The sequence below is a fragment of the Natator depressus genome, chromosome 13, assembly GCF_965152275.1.
Source record: "Natator depressus isolate rNatDep1 chromosome 13, rNatDep2.hap1, whole genome shotgun sequence".
Lineage (NCBI taxonomy): Eukaryota > Metazoa > Chordata > Testudines > Cheloniidae > Natator > Natator depressus.
Genome location: NC_134246.1, coordinates 19,156,079 through 19,178,697, shown reverse-complemented (window position 1 = coordinate 19,178,697; position 22,619 = coordinate 19,156,079). Strand labels below are relative to the sequence as shown.

Sequence of the window (22,619 nt, the reverse complement as noted above, 5' to 3'; positions counted from 1 at the left end):
CAGGATCTTATAGGACTTGGCAAACACCCAAGAAGTCCAGGCATTTCTGAATATTTCCGGTTGATGCACAGTGCAAGTTCACTGAAATTGAGGCACATCAGTGAAAAATGAACAGGGCAGTTGTGTAATGATGGAGCAAAATGGATGCATTCAGCTAATGGCATTTCCCTGCAAGAATGTGAGCTGGATCTTGCAGTCCTTACACAGCTAAATCTCACTGATTTCCTTGGTATGATTCTATGCCCAGATAGATTATAGAGTGTGTGCATGCATACTTATCTTCATCCATATAATTACTGGCATAGTTTTTGGCTCAGAGAGGTTATACTGGATTTTAGTCAAGACAAAAATGAAAATTAATGTTGCTGTTTGGTAGGTAGCATTTAACACAAAGGAAGATAAATAAAATCCAAGGGGGGAAAATGAACCACATAGATTTGAAACAAACAAAACATTGTGGGTTGGATTTGAGGTCTCTCCCATCCCTAATTTAGTGGCAGAAAAAACCAGAACTTGCTGCTTCAGCTGTCACTGATTGGCCGAGTGACAGTAGCCGTCTTTTACATAACAGGAAGGAAGGTCAGCTTTATGCAGATGCTGGGGGTGAGACTTTCTGCCAGTAGAAACTGGTGCAGCTTCCTTGAGGTCAGTGGACCTGCTTCAGATTACAGCAGCAGAGAATACGGGCCTGAATCTTTCTTTAAAAGCCAGCCTGTTAAACATGCTGGCTGAAATTTTGCAAGACCTTTTAAAGATGTTATTTATTTTCTGATTTTCTTGCTTCCCAGCAACTCAATGTAACTTCAGCAAAGACAAATGAAGTTGATTCACACAAATATAATTGTATTTTATGCCTTTAGTTAGCTGAGCGCCCCACCCTTTGTAATGCACTGTGTTTCTGAACAGAAACTCCAACCCCTCGGTACGAAAGGGAGATCTAATTCTTTATTTGCATTTTATGTTCTGTTATCGTCTGTTAAGATCCTTCGGCTGCAATGTAGCACTTTAATATCTGCTCCCACTGTCCTCTGGAAGAGCTGCCTTGCCAACTGACTTTCTGACTCCCATGGGCCCTGTCCTCTCTCCGCACAGATAAGGCCAACTCAGAAACCCAGACCTAAACATCCCCCTGGCTTTGTGACAGGTGTGTGTCAAAATCCACATCTGAATTTCGAGACTTGTGCCCATCTCTAAATGTAATAAATCCATAACCCTGTGCCTCCACTTTCCCCTTGCTATTCACCCTCTGAACTGACCATTGCAGCCATCTTCATCTTCATCTTCCACTCCACTCCTTCTACAGAAATCTTCCCTGCAGGTCATATTGTAACCACTCCTCCTTGTGTTAGGGGATAGAGACAGGAACTGGAAGTTTGTTTCATATTAAGGATATGGTGCAAAAAGAACTTGGATTGTGTGAAATGTACCATTGTGAGGCATTGACTAAAAAGGGTAGGGTCCATTCTGAAAAATTGAGCCATCTACTTCAGTGACTAAATGAAAAGTGCTTATCAGAACTCCGTATGCTAATGGGGATGGTTTCTAGTTTGAAAGAAATCTTCTCTTCTCTTCCCCACTGCTCCAGTCATTGGTTCCAGATAGGTTCAGCTACTCAAAGGGAGCGTGGAAGTCTCTTTGGTTCACAAATGCAGGAGAGTTTAAAGCATTTTCTAAAGAAACACCAGGCTCAAAGCCCTTGATTGTTCCAGTGGCAGAAAGGCACTTGTATTAAACAAGGTAACAATGTGGCGCCAGGAAACCCAGTGAGACAGTTACAGCCACTATTTCCTTAGGTAGCTACTAAATAAAAAAAAAAAAAACCCACACTCTTTTGTTCCAAATACCCCAGAAGCTGAAAGAGTCTGATGCATCTGGCTCCAGCTGCCTCTTCACTTCTGCAATTTAATCTCATAAGGTCCATTATGGCAAATAATTACAGTACCTTAATGAAGACTTGGATGGGAGAAGTGAGGGAAAGAGTCAAGACACACTGAAGAAAGGGAGGCTGCATAGTTTTGCCATTATAACTGAGCTCGGTAATTTAACTGATTCTCCCCCTGCTTCGTCCTCTGGTGCAGTCTGCTCAGAACAAAGGAGGGGGCTGATGTGCCGCTTCGTAGATTCAGATTTCGCCGCAGTGATCTGTGCCTGTGGGACCACTGAGCTAGAGTATTGCAATTCTCTGAACTTAGGTTTGAAACTGTCAAGCTTGAAAAAGCAGCAATTGGTTCAGAGCACTTCAGTTCATCTGCTCAGCAACACAGGCCACTGAGACACTGTCACACCACTGCTCTGCTCGCTGCTCCAGCTCCCATGTAGTACTGAATTATATTCAAAAGCTCGGTCCTCATCTTCAAAAGCCCTTTAAGGATCTGATCTAAATGACCTAGGTGACCCCCTCTCCCTGAGTGATAATGACCTCCCATTGCAGCTGTGTTCCACAGGAACCAGGGAACACCCACCTCAGCACAAGAACTTTTATTAGTGACTGGCTCATGAATCTGGAACTAAGTGCTGGGAGAAATCAAGTTGTCTGTGGGCCTCACAACTTTGACAGCCAAATGCAAAACCCACTTTTAATAGCCTATCCCCAATTACACCCCCACAGAGAGAGAGGAAGCCTTCCTGAAAATTAAACAGTAAACCAACCCCCCAAAATCCAGCCACTTCTGACTGAGTGAGCTAGAGAGAGAGCAATGCATATATGTACGTACACGTAATTTTGAGATGCACACAAATACAATGGCAATGGGTATCATATAGAAACCTAGATGGATATATTAGTGGTTTTCAAACAGGGGTATGAGCACCCTTAGGGATAAGCGAGCTCTTATTGGGTGTACATGAGAAAAAATCCTGTAATGGTGGACACTGCATTTTATTTATCAAGACTTGGCAATCTAATCACAGGTGTATGATGACCCTGTCTCAGATGAGGGTACACAGTAGACTCCATTATTTGGAAAGGGGTATGCAGCCTAAAAAGTCTGAAAACCACTGGATTTGGCAACACAAGTAGAAGTGACTAGCATACTCTAAAACCAGAGCACTAATGGTTGCCATATTATTCCAGTTTCAAGAGTCGGTGGTGTTTCAGAGTGGGAAACATTATAATAAGAATTGATCAGTCTCCCAAATCACCTGCTAGCCTGAAATCTCTTCTTAATTACAAACCACACTAATGGGACTCATACAGGAGCCCAGTAGGAAATAAAATGGACTATGTGAGCCAAATTTTGAAAAACAGCCAGTAAAGTGGCACCTGAAATTTTGCACCTGAAATTTTTCGTCTGGCATGCCATTAATTTTTGTACAGGTAATCAAGGATTAGTGCATGGAATCACCATTTGTGCATACAATCCTACCCAATTTGCATGTGCCAATCCATCTTTCCACCTTCACAAAAACTAATGGTGAAAACAAGATACCCACTAAACTTGTGGCCACCAAATTGTGGGCTCAGTTTTAGATGCCAAAACTACTTGTCATGCTTGAAAATTTGTTTGTTTCTTTTTCACACCCTGCTTCATCTCTCTAGCAGCCCCAGCTGTGCTACTGACTCTGTTATGGGACATAAGTACCCTGTGGGGATTATAGATGAGATTTTCAAAGGCACAAATGAGTTAGGTGCCTAATCTCCATTGAAAGCCATTGGGCATTAGCCACCTAACTGATATCTGTGCCTTGGAAATGTCCTCTGTTGTGTCTTTTGCTCTTTACACAAGAAATATAATAGGAAAACATCACATCAGCACAGTGGGGTCCAAATAACCATATTTACTAAATACACACAAAAATGTCACTCTGAGGTCTGTACTGCTCTGGCTGGTTTCTAGCAGCTTCTAAAACATAGAACACAGTGAGCACCACTAGGAGGGATCACAGACTACTTAAAGAGACTACCCCATTCCTGTACACAACACACACCCCCGGAGTGTCTGTCTGTATATAATATTACCCATGGGAGGGTAAAACCATGTACATGTTTCAGATTGCTAGTGATACCTTGATCATCTTGCTGACAGGATCGGCTTTGAAGCACCCTCTCTCCACAATGGTTCAGTGGGAGATAGGTATTTTTAAAACCTCTCCTTGAAATGTCACGCGTTGGTACATTTTCCCAACTGACACTCGGAGCTCCTGCTCACAGGCATTTTCTGATGCTCTACAAACCTGCCCCATGGAAACAACAGAATCTGCCCACCTGGCATCATTCAGCCCTGACACTTAATTGCTCCTCATTGTCATCTGCCTCTCATATTGGCCTCCCACTCTGCATTTTCAATCCCTCACACTGAATCGTCTCACCTCCCCAGCAGCAGATAAAAAGAGTCAGTGAAATCTTAGCCTGAACTGAAACAGAAGATTAGAGGCCCTTAGGTCCTTTAAAAATATATATACATAACAAACCGTCAAGTGGCCTCTTCCCAGATAGTGCTAAATCCCTTTTTATTTTGCAATGTTGGATTGCTCTTCTGCTCCGTGTTTTCTTTTTTTCCAAGTCTCTCATTAGGGGACGAGTGGAAGAGACTCATCCAGCTAAGTGAGAAGGGGCTAAGATAATTTTCCAGAGTAAAATGGTGTACTCAGCTGTCATTACTGAGAAAAGCTTTAAAATCTAGTTATAACATAATTGCTACGATTGTCAAAATAGACACAACCTAATAGATAGCCTAGCCCTTTTGGGAGTGAGATATAGTCCAGTGCTGATGTATCCTCGCAGGGGCAATAGTGTAAGAAATTAACTGTATATTATGGCTTTGGAAATTTTTGGAGGGAGAGATCTCACTCAGTCACATTTTTAGGATATTTTTATGGTGCAGGGGGCAGAAAGCCAGGATTTTTATATGGAATAAATGTATGTCTTCAGCAAAGCAATAACTCATTCCATTTATCACACAATATTCCCATGACAACATTTTCCAGCTGATAGTTGCTGAATGTGTAGCCACGGGCTAGCAATGTCTGAGGATGCCTAATGCTCACACTATATGGATACAATTCTACACATTAGAGAAATACTGAACTTGCTAGCAAAAAATGCCGTCAGGCTAATTCATTCCCGGCAAAATACTCAGGCAAGAACTGCAAGAGGGTCAGATTAATTTCTAGCTGTGCACGCTGCTAGGTAACTTATAGTACGTGCACCAGAGGTTCCCAAATGGGTAGCCAGGGGAATGGGAGTTTTGAATAGCCATCAATGTGTGGTATCTTCCTCCACTCCCACCCTTTCCCTTACTTTCTTAATCACAGAGAATGCAAAGCTCAGAAGGGGAAGGGCACAGGTGTCAGACCTAATCATTCAGCTCAGGGAAGATGTCATGGTCTGACTGACCCATTCTGTGCTCCTCTCCTTTCCCTATCACAATGCATATATGGGGGCCATTAAGTTATGGATTTCACTTCTGCTGGTGGTGATATTGTTAAAATCCTTCTGGTGCTTTTCCAGTGAGAGATCTGGTGCGAACAGCAAGAGTTGCCACCTCACATGGAAAATGTTCAGGGATTCTCACACCCCTGCCATGACACTTAACCTTGGGTAGCTCATTTATTAGCTATTTTGAATCTACTTCCCATTCTTTTGGTTTTGTCTCCTAAATTCAGTAGACCCAACCTGATTTTAGAAGTTCATATTACACTATAGACCAAAGCCCTGAAATAGCAGCCAGCCTCCTTTTGTAGCTTCAGGCCATATTAGAGCTTGTCTACATGGGGAGTTATTCTAGTTGACCTATTTCTGATTATCTCCCTGTGTGGATGCTCTTATTCCAGATTAAGAGTGCCTTATTCCAAATTATTTTAAACCACTTTTACCAGGAATTTAATTTAATTTAATCCAAATTAACTCTAGTGTAGACAAGCCCTTGGAGTACTCTATGTCTACACAGCATTTTGGCGTGAGCCTCTGTGACAACATACCAGGGTACAATCCAGACTAATGAGTAGATGTGTCACCCCTGTCCTGCATCTATGGGTGCCTTACAATGCCTTGCTGACATAGTTCCCACCTGGGCCACTCACAAACAGCCTTCCAGCATGCAAGCTACACCCTGAGAGTCTGTGTGTAGCTGCAGCCTGCCTGCCACACTTGGGTTACACTCTGGCTCTCACCAGCCTGAGTTATACTGCAGGGTGACCCCAACTCACTTCCAGTCCCAGATCTCCCCCCCATAAATGTATGTCTTGTACTGCTCAGCTCTCTCCTGGACAGTACAAAATATTTAAAGGGAATAATATGCCATTTTATTATCACAACTTGTTATTCAGACACTCCAATTTAAACATACTGCATTAGATAAAACAGTAAAACAAGGTTATTTTTCTTGTACCCATTTTGACTTTTATGCCTCATTACTTGTAGTCACTTAAAATCTCTCTGTTTGTAATTAATAAAGATTGAATGTTTGCTAACACCTAACTTGACAAACTATATCAGATTCAAGCAAAGTTTCGCACCACAGGCTTTCATCAGTCTTACTGATCAACCTCTGTAGGCCTGGACCCTCCCCCAGAGTCCAAGGAATGCTTCCTTTGTTGCTTCAGGTGCAGTGAAAGGGATGGGTGGAGAGAGGGGGTACCTGGGGGAGTTTGTCCTTCCTTTTTACAGTTTCAGTCCCCCTCTTGAAAAAAACATTTCCGGCTCGGCACTAGGAAATAAAGAGTCTATGAGGGAGGAGGTTCCTTGCCAGCTTTTTCTCACCTGTTTGAGCTTTGTTTGTTTCCCTTCTTGCTTGATGACACTGTTTACTGCTTAAATGCAAATTAAGCAGAGCACATATTCCTCTGTCTAAGACAGACCTGTTTGTCAACCTCTGTCTGTGCAGGGCTGTAGGGTTTGAAACATGTGCTAATAACATTATACAGGGAGATCTTGCAACTTTGTCACACATATTTTATAAGGACAATACTGACCAGTAAATTGAGTTTTCCAATGACATCCTTGCAAGGCATACTTTGTACAAAAATTATTACAATAGTGTGGAGGTGTGAATACACGGGGGTAGTCCTTCCCAGCCTGGGTCAACAGACTTAGGCTAGAGGAGCTAGCGCTCTAAAAATAGCAGTGTAGACAAAGCTGGGAAGCTGTGACTCAGGCAGGAGTTCAGGCTCTGAAGCCGGGGGGTGGGCTTCACAGCCTGAGCCCCGCTACCCAGAGTCTGTCAACCTGCACTAGGAGGCTCACTCCAAAATGCAGCATAGACATACCCTATAGTGCTTGATAACGGCAGGTCAGTTGTTGAAACCCCATTTTCATTTAGTGTCAGTGTTATGACATATCTCTGGGTGTGTCTGCATCTGGGATCTCTGGATCTAAAAGCATAAGCTTCTATTGCCTGAGCTAAATGTGTTAACTGAGGCTGCAACAGGCTCATCAACTTCTGTATTTGGCCCAGTCACCACTAGGAGGAGACACTGAGTGGCTGTGGGTTACATCACCCCTAGTGAAGAATAGACAATAACCAGGACATTCCATGCCAATGCCAATCATTGGACAGGAAGTTACATATTTCTCCCCATAGATCAATAAAGTTTTAAGCAATTTCTCTCTCAAAATGTATAAATATTTAACATAGCACAAGTGAAACAGACTATAACTTTACACAAATACATTCTGGCTAGGGCTGGGCAAAAACAGCGTGATCTTTTTGCAAAATTTAATTCCAGGACATTTTATGAGAGTCAAATTGTGCTTTTCTTGACATTTTTGTGACTTTATGGTTTTTGCATAAAAATATGCAAAATTGTTTTCATTTTTGCATGTTTTGAGGCCAAATTTGCTTTGCATCAGACTAAAATTTGAAATCTTGAACATGTTGGGGTTTTTTCCTTATAATAGAACCACTTTTGTTGTAAAATGGTCCTGGAGCTGAGCAAAAAAAAAAAAAGTAACCGTAAAACTTGGCCATTTTTGCAACACTAAAGCAAAATACGAAACCCTCAGATCTTGAGATGTTTGTGGTTTTGTGCCCATATTCCATATATTCCCTACCCCTGACTTTGAAGACAAAACCCAGGCTGAACTATCCAAAAAAAGATTGTCATGGCATAGCGCCTAAAGCGTCCTTGTCATCTCCTGTCATAGCATCCCAGGAATGCTAGCATGCCGGAGATTTACAAATCCCCTGCTTCAGTTGCTGCTCTTTCTTGTTGTGTTTCCTTAATAGCTCCCTGTAGAGGTGCTGGACTCTCCGCTCTTCTTGTCTCTCAAAGAAGGAGGCAGAGATTTTTCGGCACAAACGTTGTGCGTAAGTTTCCAGAAAGATCATGGCATAGATGATGCAATAGAGCATTCCGACAGCAAGGGCCACAAAGTTGTTGGGGGGGCTTGGCCATTTTATTGTGCAATCGGCAGAGATGAAGGTCAGATTCTGCTGGTAAGTTCTTTCGAAGTTCACAATGGATTGTTCTCCAGATGTGACTCCATTGAAAATTTTCCAGATAAAGGGCAGAATGTTTATTTTAGCCTGAAACAAACAAAATAAAAGATTCAACGGGAAGATGAAAAAACCCAACCACACTCTGGCAAGTACAAAAATAGCAACTCGGCAATGTAAGAATCACAGTTAAATTTTGTACACGTTTGGTAAGATTGGGAGCTAAAAATGCAAGTAGGTTTCAGGCTGTGACTAGATAATATGCTTACATGGGCATACGCTGCTTAGCACAATGCAGTAGGATCTTGCCTGAGGTCTTAGCTGCTGCCACAATAATTATAATAGCAGTAAACTGTTTGAGGTGATAAGAGTCATAAAAAAAATTAAACTCTTATAGCAAAGAATGGCATGTGCAGTCACACTCTCTAGCATGAAGGTTAAATAGTTTCTCAGTCCACAGGTTTCTGGCTATAAATTGCTTGCCAGTGGTGGCTAGGAAGAAATGTAGACTTGCCCAGTTAAGTGTGTGATGGGAGGATTACACCGGCGACTGGAGCATCCCAAAAAAGGAAAGGGGGTGGGGGGGAATAATTAAAACAGGAAAGCTAAAAAACAAGAAAAAATGAAAATAGGTAGAGGGATAAAAAATATATTGAAACTGGAGAGGGTCCAAAAGGGTTTATGTTTGCCTGTGTCCTGACTGACCATTAAAAAACAACTGGGCATGAATTTAAACACAGAACAGGAAAGGGTTAATAAAGAAAAAGGAAAAATACATTTTAAAACTGAAAACAGAACTGATTAAAACCAAATCTGGTTTTGCATCCCATCCCCCGACCCTCCTCCTTGATTTTCTGGTGTCTCTGTACATTGAGGGCTGTTCTGTCTATCCCAGTTTGTGAATCCCTTACTCAGAGTGGGGAGCAGTTCCAGTGAGACTGCTGCTGAGAGCCAGGGGTCATGCTCTTGGCCTGTGTGATTGTAAAAGTGTCTAACAAACTCTGGTCATTGTATAAATAATAAATCACAATTCCTATGAATCCAATGCTAGCCACTCTCTGAGACAGAGCACTGGACTACATGAACCATTGACCTGCTCTGCTTTGGTGACTCCCATATTCCTAAATGGTAGATCCCCACAATTATTACCATGTAAATGTCTCCTGGTAAAACTTTCCCTGCTGTCATACGAGTGGGTCTCTGGAGCTATGATTCAGTCAGTGCAATCACAACTCAGGGAAGAGGTGGGAAGGGCCCCATTCCTCTTTCTAATAAACTGTTCTTTCTTCCCGTCACCGAGAGCCCACTTGTCCCAGACTAGAGGCAGGATGTAGAGGACGCAGGGTGGCATTCCAGCACCTCATTTCACTGCAGAGTATCCACGATGCTTTCTAAGGGCTAGATTGTATCTTACAGTCGGAATCACAGTTTGCTCCCTGGTCCCCTCCTTGCTACTGTTCTATTCACACTGGCCCCCAGAGCATTTGGTGGGACAGGGACCAAAGGTCTGCCCATTCCGTGCCTACCACTCACCCATTCCTTGCCCACCTGCACAGGAGTGGGGTTACCGACCCCACAGAGACTGCTTTCCCTCCTTCCCTGCTCTATGACTCACAATGCAGGTAGCCTTGCACATAGGGGGACCGGACGTCCCGATATTATCAGGCTCTGTCTTGCTATTTGGTCATCCTACTTGCACAGAGGAGAGTAAAGAGGTGCAAAGTGTTTGCCTGTCTCTCCTGTACTGGCATGAGGGCAAGAGATGCTCCTGCCCTGAATGACTGACACCACATGACTGATTCTCTTGGATTTTGCTTCACCCCTCCCCCTGTACTACCCCAGAATCCCCGAAAAGACCCTTAAGGGCAATCCCTACAAGAACATATGCTTTCCAAGTGAAAGTTTTCATCTCCACATCAGCTGCTTGATCAGTGACTTCCTCACTTGTCCTATGGGGTTAAACACAAACGCTGGGCTAATTTTGTCCTTTATTTGTTAATGCACCACATGTGATTCAGCAGTGATCTCTACAGCGGGAGTGGTTGTACTAGAAACCCTGCTCTTTCAGGTTGTTGGCTGTCTTCAGCTGCCACTGATACTAGTGGGAGTTGAGGGCACAGGAGAGATCACAATCAGGGCCATCCTTAGGCTTTGTGGGGCCCTACACAGTATTATTAAACTGGTGCCCCTACGGCTAGCCGACGGCAGCCCAGGCTCACAGCCCAGGGGAGAGGGGGGAGGCAGCAAAGGATACCGAGATGCCCGGCCCGTCTCATGGCAGCAGAGATTCACAGTTCCCCGCAGAGACCCCCATACCCTCTCCCTCATGCAGAATGCGCGGCGCTGGTGCATTCGGCTCTGTGAATACGGCCCCTGCCTAAGGACATTGCAGTGCTCACTGGGTGTGCGGGAGCCGATCCGCTCTTACCTGCTGTCATGGGCAGCAGGAGAAGCTACCACTTGGGGAGGCTAGCTCCCCAGCCCACCTCTTCTGCCTGTGGCCCCGCCCATACTCCACCCCTGCTCCGCTCCAGGTCCCGCCCCCACTCTGCCCAGGCCCCGCCCTCTCCCCACTGTCTCCCTCCTCTCTTCCCTCCCCCTCCCTGATCACCCCCTACCAGCCAAATCCCTGAACTCAAACAAAGCAAATGACATTTGAAAAAAACACTCTTCTGCAATTTCTTTCTAAAGAAAATGGAGCATGTTTTCCACTGCCTGCCAGAAGGTGAAGACCGGACATGCAGAAGGTACCTAATTAAAAGCACTAAGCTTGGGAATAAAAAATGTCAGGCATGGGTTTTTTTTATATGCCCTGAAGTTTGTCAGAGATTCATTTGCAAAAACTTTGTAGTCAGGGCAAGTCAGCTGTCCTGCTGACTACAACATTAAATGTTATGGAATACATGATGCAGCTCTTCTCTGTTTTACATTTTCTTAATCAGAATTCCTGAGCTGATTTTATATTTTAAATGTACTCTTAAGCCTTCATAAAGTAATCATTCCAGATTACTACATATTTAACTCACTGAAACAAAGACATTATTTTAAATTAATCAGTCACAGCGATTTAGTGTGTTCATAACAATGTTCGCCGCTTTTAGAAACAGGGAACACTAAGATTACTTTGTGTGATCTCCATAACAATAGACATGTTCATGAAACTTCACCAACTTCAAAAAATATGTTTCCAAAGATTTTAGGCATAACAAAGGATGTTATATCTTACTAAGGTACTGATTTTGCTATAGGGTTCTCTTAAAACTCGTTCATCAAATAGAAGTAAAGGAAGGGAAACTCGTTTGTCCAGCTATCTGGCAGGAAAGGATGTGTCTCTTTAAGGGCTCTCTTCAACAGGGGTGCAAAGGGAGAAAGGATGGACAGAAAGGACAGGAAGATTTTGGAAGCAAGTTTTTTGTACTACAGTTATTAAAATTAAAATGTGCATTTTAGATAAGGGTGGTCCTTTGAATGATTTATTTAAAAAACCATATGTCTGAAGATCCAAGCATTTAAGGCTAAAGATCAATACTCAAGACTGTGCATCTAAAAATCTATGCAAGGATTTTTTAGAGATGTGATTTTATCATCTTCAGCAACACACTAGCGAAATATTTTTAAAGCAAATTTTAAATTAAGGTCCTGTAGACTAACATGTTCTGAGTAAATATTACAGTAATGCACAACTGTTTTTGTCAGTAAATTCAAAAACTGAGAGTATATACCTGAGGGTTGGCAAATGCCTGTTAAATGGCTTCATTACCACTTGAATGGCTCTTTAACAGTTTCAGTGTTGTGCTAATAGGTCTGGCAGGCTGGAAGGCTTTTCCACTTTTAAGTTACTAGATCCCCTCCAGAGTAAGAGTCACCAGGCTGCAGCAGCCAGCTGTGGGAGCCTGCAGGAAGGGTCAGAACAGGGATAGGAAGAGGCGGAAGGGTGGACACTAAGACCCAGGGGTGCCCCAAATTTTCAGGTGCCCTTCGCAGCCGCTATGCTGCGTATGGCTAAGGACAGCCCTGATCATAATGTTGCCTTATATAACTATATATGGTGACCCAGGTGTCCCGTTTTTAAAGGGACAGTCCCATTTTGGGGGACTTTTTCTTATATAGGTGCCTATTACCCCCCACCCCCGTCCCGTTTTTTCACAGTTGCTGTCTGGTCACCCTATAACTATATGTGCTGGAGGCAGGCTGTGAGAGTACATACGTCCCTGTCCTGCGTCCATTCTGTCTGTGCAGCTGGCGATAGAGCAGCTCAGACAAATGTAGCTTTGGCTGGTGAGAAAAGTGGGCATTCCTTTATTTAAAGGGCCAGGCTAGGGACTCTGCTACTTACATCATATTTAATGTTGAGCGTTATGGGCACCCTGGGAAACTGAGCCACCTCATTCATTGCTGTATCTGCCAAGTGGAAGGCGATGTAGTCCGTTGCTATGATCACTGCTGTCAGCATCAGGACCAAAGTGAGGAGCATCATGCGCACCAGGCACACCATCTTTTCCTCCCGTGACAGCTTCAAGCCTGTGGACCTGATCAGTTTTTTGGGTGAGCATGTCAGCAGATGGGCTGCTTTCTTGTCCACAGCCAAGTCCTCCAGCTTTTTGGTGATGTAAATATTGTCAAATCGGAGGTTGGTGAGATAGCTTTTCAAATACCAAGCGGACTCAAAAAGGAGATAGAACAGGAAGAAGCCAGCAGCCACCCTGTTGGCTACCAGCAATGCCTGTTTGACCAGCAATTCGACAGCAGAGAAATCATCCTTGATCTTCTGACTAGCAATTAGCACTTGGTCCCTTACCAAGGAACTACTGTGATTCACAGCATACTGAAAATGTCCATTCCTGGGCTTCAGAGAGTTATCTGCCATTTTGTCAGTGACTTCTTTGATCTGGTGACCAAACTGCATGGAAGCTTTTCCCAGCAGCGTTGTTGAGTTCAAAAGGCTGTCTGAGGAATCCTTGCAAATGCATTTAATAACCTGCAGTATGGTTTTAATGTTGTCCAGGATGTTTGGTAAGATATTAACTGCCACGATCATGAAGCAGGTGGACAAGAGCAGCCTCCGGCCTTGTTTAGTGCCCAACGTAGGTATGATTATGGTGAACATGCAGCGGATAGGATGCACCAAGAAGAGGATCAGTAGAAGTAGCAGACTGAAGGAAACCGCAGTTGCAAAGGAGAGGTGAAATGGATACTCAAGTGAGGAGAACATCCAGTTGTAGAGGAGGCCACCTGTCAGCAAAGCAATGCAGCAGCACTGAAGAAACAAAGTCAGGAGCTCACTGCAGCTTGAAGGCACCGGCTTCGAGTAAGCAGACCATGCATCTAACACGACTTCTTGTATCTTTGGAAACAGATTGTCCTGGCAGTAGATCTGGACTCTTAACCTATACCAAGAAAAAGCAACGCTGTGTTGAGCAGAGTCAATATAGAAATGCATTGATATGAGCCAAAAGTTTATGCCAAAACAGTGACTGTCAGATGAAGCAGAGTGACCTCCACCAAGCTGTGAAAGCTGCTCCTTATATACCATAAAGTTACTAATAGAAATGGGACAAGAAGAAAGGACTCTCAGACTGGTGTAATGTCTTTTCGTTATTTTTCATTGGCATTATAATATATAAGGATGATCTCTGTTGGGGTGGCTACTAGCAGGTGGCTTCTTTCAGGGGTGATGCACTAACAGGTCTTTTTTGTGTGCTTCCTTCCCTGAACACATCTTGTCTCTCACTTCTGTTCCTCTGTACTGGCTTTGCTGAACTACATATGTGGGACTGGGTAGAATTTCCTTCAAATAATGCAGAACGGGCACTATCTAAGTATTTCTTGAAAGTTCTAAATTAATAATTGAAGGTCAGTTGCTCATCCTCAAATGTAATGTTGAATAACATTCAATTAACAACTCTGACATCATAATCAAAAAGGCTGTCAAAGGAAGTGCTAATAAAAATTTGAGCTGGAATTGGCCCACCTTGATTATCATACACATGTAAGGAGAGTGATCACTTTAGATAAGCTATTACCAGCAGGAGAGTGGGGTGAGGGGAAAGAAAACCTTTTGTAGTAGTAAACACCCATTTTTTCATGGTTTGTATGTATAAGAACATCTTCTGTATTTTCCACAGTATGCATCCGATGAAGTGAGCTGTAGCTCACGAAAGCTTATGCTCAAATAAACTGGTTAGTCTCTAAGGTGCCACAAGTACTCCTTTTCTTTTTGCGAATACAGACTAAGATGGCTGTTACTCTGAAACCTGTCTTTTTGTTCTGAATATGTGCAGTACCTTGCACTGTGGCACCTAGGCAGTACGATAATACAAATAATAATAGCTATAATAATATCAACCCTACAGTTATTATGATTAATATAAATAGATTAATCTCCACCAGTAGTAGATATTTGACCATGGTATAGAGAAGGCGGACTGGGAGCTTCTGTTCTCTCTGTCTCATAATACAAGAACAAGGGGACATTCAATGAAATTAAAAGGGGGGAAATTGCAAACTGATAAAAGGAAATACTGTTTCACACAACATGAACTCCTTGCCACAGGAAGCTATTAAGACTAAGAATTTTAAAAGATTCCTAAAAAGGATGATTGGACATTTCTATGGATACTAGGACTATTTTGAGTTATAATAGTTAATGATGATAAACATTTGAGAAGGGATATTAAACCTTCATGCTTGAGGTTTTAAGTCAATCGCTAACCATTAGAAATCAGGATGAGACCTAGTGTCCCATTGTGGGATTCTTACACCTTCCCCTGAAGCATCTGGTGCTGACCACGACTGGAGACAGACATTGCCAGACTGGCTCAGACCCAAGGTCAACCTAGCCCAGTATCCTGTCTTCCCATGACTCAAACCAAACCAGAGCACCCACCATTATTCTTTGGGGGAGACGATTGAAAAAAGCAATTCTGGAACAATTGTTCCTTGGATTTTCCACAGATAAAATGTCAATATCATAGGCACAGAGGCGGGGAGAGTGAGATGCAGAGGAAAGTGAATTCTACATACCCAGCTCTGCGAAGAGACCTTGTGCTCTCTGGTAAATGCTCCATGCTTCAGGAAAGTTTCTTGCCACTTATTCCACTCAGAAAGAAACCTCAAGTATAGCTCCCAAAAGGCACAGAGAGATGAACTAGGAGAAGTGACCAGCTGGGACCAGAGGGGTAGATTTCAATGAATGGACATTAAAATGGTTCAGACTAGTGAGGGCTGGTGATGCCAAATGTGGCAAGCCTGGCCCCAAAAAGGTGAGCTCGGTGTTACTAAGAGCCCCAGATAGCGATCACACTATCAGATGCAGAACAAGTTTAGTGCCTCTTTCTTGAGGAACCTCTGCTGGATTCTAGATTGCTTGTCTAAAAGGCACACAGGGGGTTGCACAATTTTGCCCACAGAAAGCAGAAGTGTCCGTTTTCTGAAAAGAACCAAGTAGGTGTCATCAATTGCTAGTCTGTGGTAGAGCTGGTCACTCTGAATCATGTTTGTTGCTGAATGCAAACCCGTTGATTCTAGTTAGTGATTTGCTCGTCAGCTGATTGTCATTTCCTTCCAATATACTTAATATTCAGAAAGGTTTGCAAGAGAGGTTGGGCAGATAATTTTCAGCCTCAGGGATTGCTTGCATTGACAATCTGCTATTTGCTTTGTTTCTGTTGCTTGATTGGCTAAATTAAGCTTTTTAAAAAGGAGAACACTGAATAACATGGTTTATTTATGGTGGGCATTTTCAGCCAAATAATAATTGATGCTAAAATTCACAACGTTTTCAGGATCTGTGAACATTTTTATAAAGTCCTAGTGACCAACCAAATAATGGCCCTGTGAATCATATGTAGCAAACCGAGCCTCAGTGCTTTTATTCTTGAAAATATTCCCCAGTCAGTATATTAGTATACTGCGACTCTGAAATACCCCCTTACAAGCCTGAAAGTACCATTTTGTTTCATGCCAATTTAATTGCTCTCTTTTTGGCTCCTTTTCCTCTTGCTAATTATGCTCTGTTCCTGACAACACCTGCTTTGGAGGGATCCCACCGTCTCCCTGTAGGCTGTCAGGTGGTTTTGCCTTAGCTAGGATAGGCACTAGCATGCAGAATTCACCCCCTGCCACACAGAATGCTGCCTATCCGTCACTTTCCATCAGCCTCGAACACTTTACAAAGGTGGTTTCATTATGGCCACTGCTGACCTTCATGGCCACAGTATGTCCTTTTATTTCCCTGTACGGCCTTCTCCCTGTATATGTTGTCTTGTCTTGGGTAATTGTACTGAGTTGTTCATTTGGCTGTGTTTTTTAAAAGTTACTCTGCGTTTGTTAAGCATGACTGAATGTAAAGCACACTCCGGGGGAGTGCAGGGCAGGATGGATCTGTACCACTACAGCAGCAAATGGTGCGGTCTGTTTCCTAATGCACCTCCTGTGCCTCATAACATAGCTGCTAGTGCCAATAAGGGGTGTGAGAGGCTCTAAGAAATCAGCGCAGGTGAACAGAGCTTCCTCTGGGGCTGATCTGAGTCTGTGGAATTAACCCCCACAGGAACTGGGAAGCATCACAAATCTCCTCAAGCACAAAGTGCTCGTCTTTGACGTTCCTTCTCCATGAATGATAAACGTGGCGCAGCGTGACCATTTGAAAACGAAAACAAAACCACTCCATTGCACACACCAGTCCCACCCTGGGGAGAGGCTGAGAACCCATGCACGGCAGACGTGAGCCACATTGCTCAATGCGCTGTTGGAAGGTGCTCACAGAGTGCAGTGATGAGGGCAGTATAAGAATCAGGCCAGAACAGAATAAAATTGAGCTGGTAAATAAAAAGCTACTTTTATTTCTGTGGAAAATGTCAAAAAAGGGTTTTTCACTTGAATTTTTTCATGGAAATGGTTTTACATTTTTTTCAATGAAAAAATCCAAAGTGAAACAAAAATGAAAAAATGTCCAGTTTTGGATGCTTGGTTTCCCCCCCACACACAACTTCTTCTTTTTTTTCTGAGCAGCTGTATTGATGAGCAAAATAAAATCACATTGGTTACCACTGTTCTCATAAAAGCCCAGAATTTTTCACTTACCGCCTGCTATAGGAAATATTTCAGGAGGACAGGAGGGCTAGTGGTTACAGCATGAGTCTGGGAGTCAACAAGTCCTGATTCTTAGTTCCAGTCATGCCAATGACACACTCTGTGGCCTTGGTTAACTCATTTCTCTGTGTGTCAGGTTCCTGCTCTGTGAAGTGGGGATACCCTCCCAAATTCAGAGGGCTGTTGTGAGACTCCACTCATGTTTGTCAGTAACACACACTACATGAGCACTGTGTATGTATTTATCTCTTGCTGTAGTTACATTAACTCTAGTATAAAAGCTTGTTTTTGTCAGGCATTTTCGCAGATAAGAGACAAAGACAGATGACAAGTAAATACAACACTGAGTAAGATGGAAAATTAGTCACATGGTCATTTCCCCAACCATAATCACAATGTATTAGGAAATCATTAGTTCCCCTCCTAGCCCAGCTGATTTCCTCCTAGCTACACTCACACTCCGGGGAACATTGGTAGGAGGTCCCAGAGAGGTGAAGCTGAATGTTTACTTTATCGCCCCAGAAAGGATGAGACTTTAAGAGCATAGGAACAGCCATACGGGGTCAGACCAATGGTCCATCTAGCCCAGTATCCTGTCTTCCGACAGTGTCCAATGACAGTGCTTCAGAGGGAAACTTTCCTGTTTCTTTATTACTTGTCACCTCGTTTCTTATCTTTCTGTTTTAGCTCTCATCAGAGTATGAGAGTAATACTCCAGCTGTGGGGAGAAGATGAAGCACTAGGTGGATTCTTCTGTTACTTGTGCTCTCAACTTCCGCATCTAGTCGCTCCCTGGAGCACACGGCTGCTCCCTTGGAAATGACCCTGTTGAGTCTCTTGCTCTTTACACCATTGTTTTATGAAGACAGCACGTGGAGTCCAAATAACTGTGTTCACTAATGATATACAACAGGGAAGACCTAGGTACATATATATGCTGCCGCTCTGGCAGGTTTCTGGGTGAAGAGCTTCTGAAATATGGAAGACAGCGTTCCACAAGGGGTCTCATAAGCTATTTAACAGGATATGACCCAATACATTACAGGTCCTTAATAGGCTGACCAATTCCTTAGTTGCAGTCTGATTAGCTGACTCCATCTAATTTGAAAAGAAGACACTCATAAAACCTGATTTGAACTTTCCTTGGGCAGCTCTTCAGTGCTGAGATACTGCAGTGATTGCTGTCACTAAAAAACTGGCCAGAAATAAATAGCTCCCACACAACGTTCTGTATCTGCGCTCCGGCAGAAGTTTAAGGTATCAACAATTTTTAAGGAAATGGTTATAGCTAGATTCCACTGTCATCTGCTTCTTTAGAGCTGTTGCCAAAAAAACAACCCAGAAAACCTACTGATGACTCCAAATAACAACAGGCCTGATGCATCCCCTTCCTCCTAACAGGACTGGAGGAAAAGTGGAATGATGGGAGGCACAGCCTCACAGCCACGTTTGGGAAGAAGACATCTGCAAGAGGGTCCCACCTCTGCTGAACTCAAGCTTAGGCACAAAGTCCTTGCCCCAGCAGCACAGCTGTATTAGTAACTCATAATTCTGCAACTCCACATTCTTACCCCTTCAAGGGGGGTTAGAATTTGCACAATAGAAGGAGCAGCATTCACTTCTACAGGGATTTCTGCCACACAGTGACATCATCCATCTCTCTCTGCCCTCGGCCTTGCTGGACACCCACACTGTACACCTAGCCCAAGGACGGCCTCCTAAAACCAGGGGAGGGTGAAGAGCAGTGATCCCTTGAAGTGCCATAGGGATCTTACAGTGCAGATGTAATTTAGAATAGAATCATAGAATATCAGGGTTGGAAGGGACCTCAGGAGGTCATCTAGTCCAACCCCCTGCTCAAAGCAGGACCCATCCCCAACTAAATCATCCCAGCCAGGGCTTTGTCAAGCCTGACCTTAAAAACCTCCAAGGAAGGAGATTCCACCACCTTCCTAGGTAACCCATTCCAGTGCTTCACCACCCTCCGAGTGAAAAAGTTTTTCCTAATATCCAACCTAATACCTGTAAAGCATTTAGGTGAATAGATTTTAAGGCCAGGATGGCCCAGTGTGATCATCTAGTCCATTTTTTAAACCATGGGTCATGACCCACTACTGAGTGGTGGCATGTAAGGCACTGGGTCGCCTCCCTCTGGTCAGCACCACTGACTGGGATGTTAAAAGTCCCGTCGGAAGTGCTGCCCAGCTAAGGCAGGCTAGTGCCCACTTTTTCCGACAGCGTGCTGCACCTCAGAAGCGGCCAGCAGTGGGTCCGGCTTCTAGGCAGGGGGGCCATGGGGCTCTGCGCACTACCCCTTCCCCAAGCACCAGCTCCGCACTCCCAGTTCCTGACCAATGGGAACTGGTGGGGGAGCGATGCCTGCGGGTGAGAGTTGCGCAGAGCCACTTGCATGCCTCCACCTAGGAGCTGGACCTTCTGCTGGCCACTTCTGGGGCACAGTGCAGTCCACGGTGCACCCCGCTGGGCTGCTGACGGGGAGCCGCCAGAGGTAAGCCTGGACCCCAACCCCCTCTCCCAGCCCTGAGCCCCCCCCAAAACTGGAACCCCTTCCTGCACCCCAAACCCCTCATCCCTGGCCCCAGCCCAAAGTCCTGACCCCCCTCCTGCACCCCAACCCCCTGCCCCAGCCCAGAGCCCCTCCCACACCCAAAACCCCTCATCCTTAGCTCCATTGGGTTGCAGGCATCAACAATTTTCTTCAACTGGTTCCCCAGGAAAAAAGTTTGAAAACCACTGATCTAGTCTGACCTCCCACAGAACACAGGCCATAGAATTTCACCCAGTGATTTCTACATGAAGCCCAATAATTTATGGTTGAGCTAAAGAGGACTTTTTAGAAAGACATCCAGGCTTGACTGAAAGATTTCAAGGGACAGAGAATTCCCACAGGTGCTACGGTGACGTTTCTATAGCAAACCCTAGTCAGTTGGTAGAGTAGATACAGGCCAATGCACAAACTCTGTGAAATTTCTCTGTGGTTCTTGACACACCTGAACTGATTGTTACCAGGCTTGATACAGCGCTTGTATTTTTGATGGAGCCATTTCTGTTTCCTGGCAAACATACATCACAGCTGGATAGTTTCACATTAAAATGCTGCTTCTGTGTGAAGTGATTTGGGCTAATTACAGATCGCTGACCGAACTGGTAAATCTCATTAAAAATGTTTTTAATAGTGAATTGCTGTTTAATTTGCACATGCTCTCTGCCCTGCTGTGCCAGGCTAAGTTAAACTCTTTCAGTTTGATGTGTGCTCTCCTGTACCACCTGCTCCCCGGCTGTTTTCAGAGGGCACTGGTGTAAACAGAATTCAGACTCCTAGAGCCCACAGCGGCCGATGCCATAGAGATATCAAGGAAAGCAAGATCTGGAATAAATTCACAGTGACTGCCAGGAGCTATTAACAGCTCCAATTCAGAGACTCCAATCTATCTGTATTGTGCTTAGTGCCGAAATACAAGGAGGAGTGCAATGGTGGCTAAAATCACTCTTCATGCTTCCACGGTCAGAAGGGAACCAACCCAGTCCCCAGTATAATTTAGAGCAGCCTAAAGCTATTGTATTTTATAACAGCTGCCATCAGTTTTCTGGCAGCTGGAGATTAGCTAGTTGTAATGGCCTCCAGACCAAGCCTCCTTCTCTCTGGGCATGCCCCCCTGTGCTAGGACCCTAGGGTGTGGCAGGTGGAGTAGAGTTATTGAGGCTTTATGCCATTCAGAGGATTCTCCCATGCACGGGGACTTGTCCATAGCCCACATCCTCCAGGTCTGCAGCCACTTGGGCCAGCAGACTAGCCCTAAGAAGCTCCGGTGTGGCTGTGATTATAGGTTTGTGCAGAACTTGAGACAAAATCATCTTTACTGTCACCATGCAGAGAGAACTAAAGTAATGCTAGCTTCTTTAAGTGGCTGCACATTAGACCTCTCTCAAGACAGGCCCACCCACAACCTCTATAAAGCACAAGCAAATGTTACAAAGCATAATGAATCCAATGAGCTCTTGCTGGGGATCACAAATTGGGCGTTTTCGGCTTTAGTAGCTACACCCCAGCTGTTCTGCACTGTAGTTATAGTAATTATGCTCCCCAGTCGGCTGGTAACACAAAGGTTTCCTAGCAATGCTTCAGACATTATGTGAACAGCATAAACCAGCCAGCGAATGCAGCATACAGAACTAATACAGCTGTTCTGTCTGTGAAGGGAAGACCATCAGGGCAGAACAAAAGAAGCTGTTATTTATTTTGCGCTTCCTTCGGAATTGCTTGCATGAGGATCTGAATTCAATTTCCAGAACATAAAAGGATTGAACAAAGATCCAACAGTTGTCTCCTGTAGAATCAATTAAGGTCTCATTATGAACTATTTTAAAATTACCTACTTTCTCTCTTTATTTGAATACTAACTAATATTAGCATTAGGCCACTGTACTGACCTGGGCTGAACCTGTCTTACAAGCTGGACAGGCAGTTTTCTGGAGCAGGAAATTATTCAGCAACTTTGTGTGTGGCAGATGCCTGTGGACCGGGGAAGGTGAATACTTGCTGGATTGTGGAAGGCAGCAGAAATTCTATAACCTGGTCCCAAAGGTAACAAAGGAACTAGTCCTGCAGCCTGCACTCACATGAGCAGTCCCAAAATAGGTAGATAGTTTCTGTGCCACTTTCTGTATTTGTCTCCTGGAAAATTAAAGCACTAATGACAAATTTTACTCATTAGCTGCACAGAGTAACTGAGTAACAGAGGCAGGCTCAGGCCCAGAATAAACCAGGAGTTACATTACCGGACCCAAGAGATTAAACAGGGACCATAAGCAAAATAAATTAATAGTCTGTGATACCAAATTGTGATAACTCCCTTCTGTAAATATGACGCTTCTCTCACTTAACTGATTCTTTGTGCTCCCAGTGTGTGTCTGATCTAAAGTTGGTATATGGATTGTCTCTTCTCCTACTGTTGTATAACTGGATCTCTTAATGCACATGCAAAAATTCATGGATAAATCTAGATATACATCTAAGTTCCAGCAGGGATAACTGTAGGAAGGCTAAGGGGCAGATTTTAAACCTGAGATTTCCTTCCTCTTCTATATTCTGTTCTATATTCTCTGAAAAATGAGCCCGAAACATGACTG

At 43.9% G+C, this 22,619-nt stretch overlaps 1 protein-coding gene across 1 annotated transcript; it reads right to left on the bottom strand.

The window, feature by feature from the left end:
- Positions 1–7,821: 7,821 nt before the first annotated feature.
- Positions 7,822–15,442, bottom strand: OCSTAMP (osteoclast stimulatory transmembrane protein). The gene is made up of 3 exons (XM_074970092.1): positions 15,399–15,442; positions 12,712–13,762; positions 7,822–8,465 (listed from the first exon to the last, which is right to left on the bottom strand). The coding sequence occupies exons 1-3, from the start codon at positions 15,440–15,442 to the stop codon at positions 8,097–8,099; spliced, it is 1,464 nt and encodes a 487-aa protein (XP_074826193.1). The 3' UTR covers positions 7,822–8,096.
- Between the last annotated feature and the right edge of the window lie 7,177 nt (positions 15,443–22,619).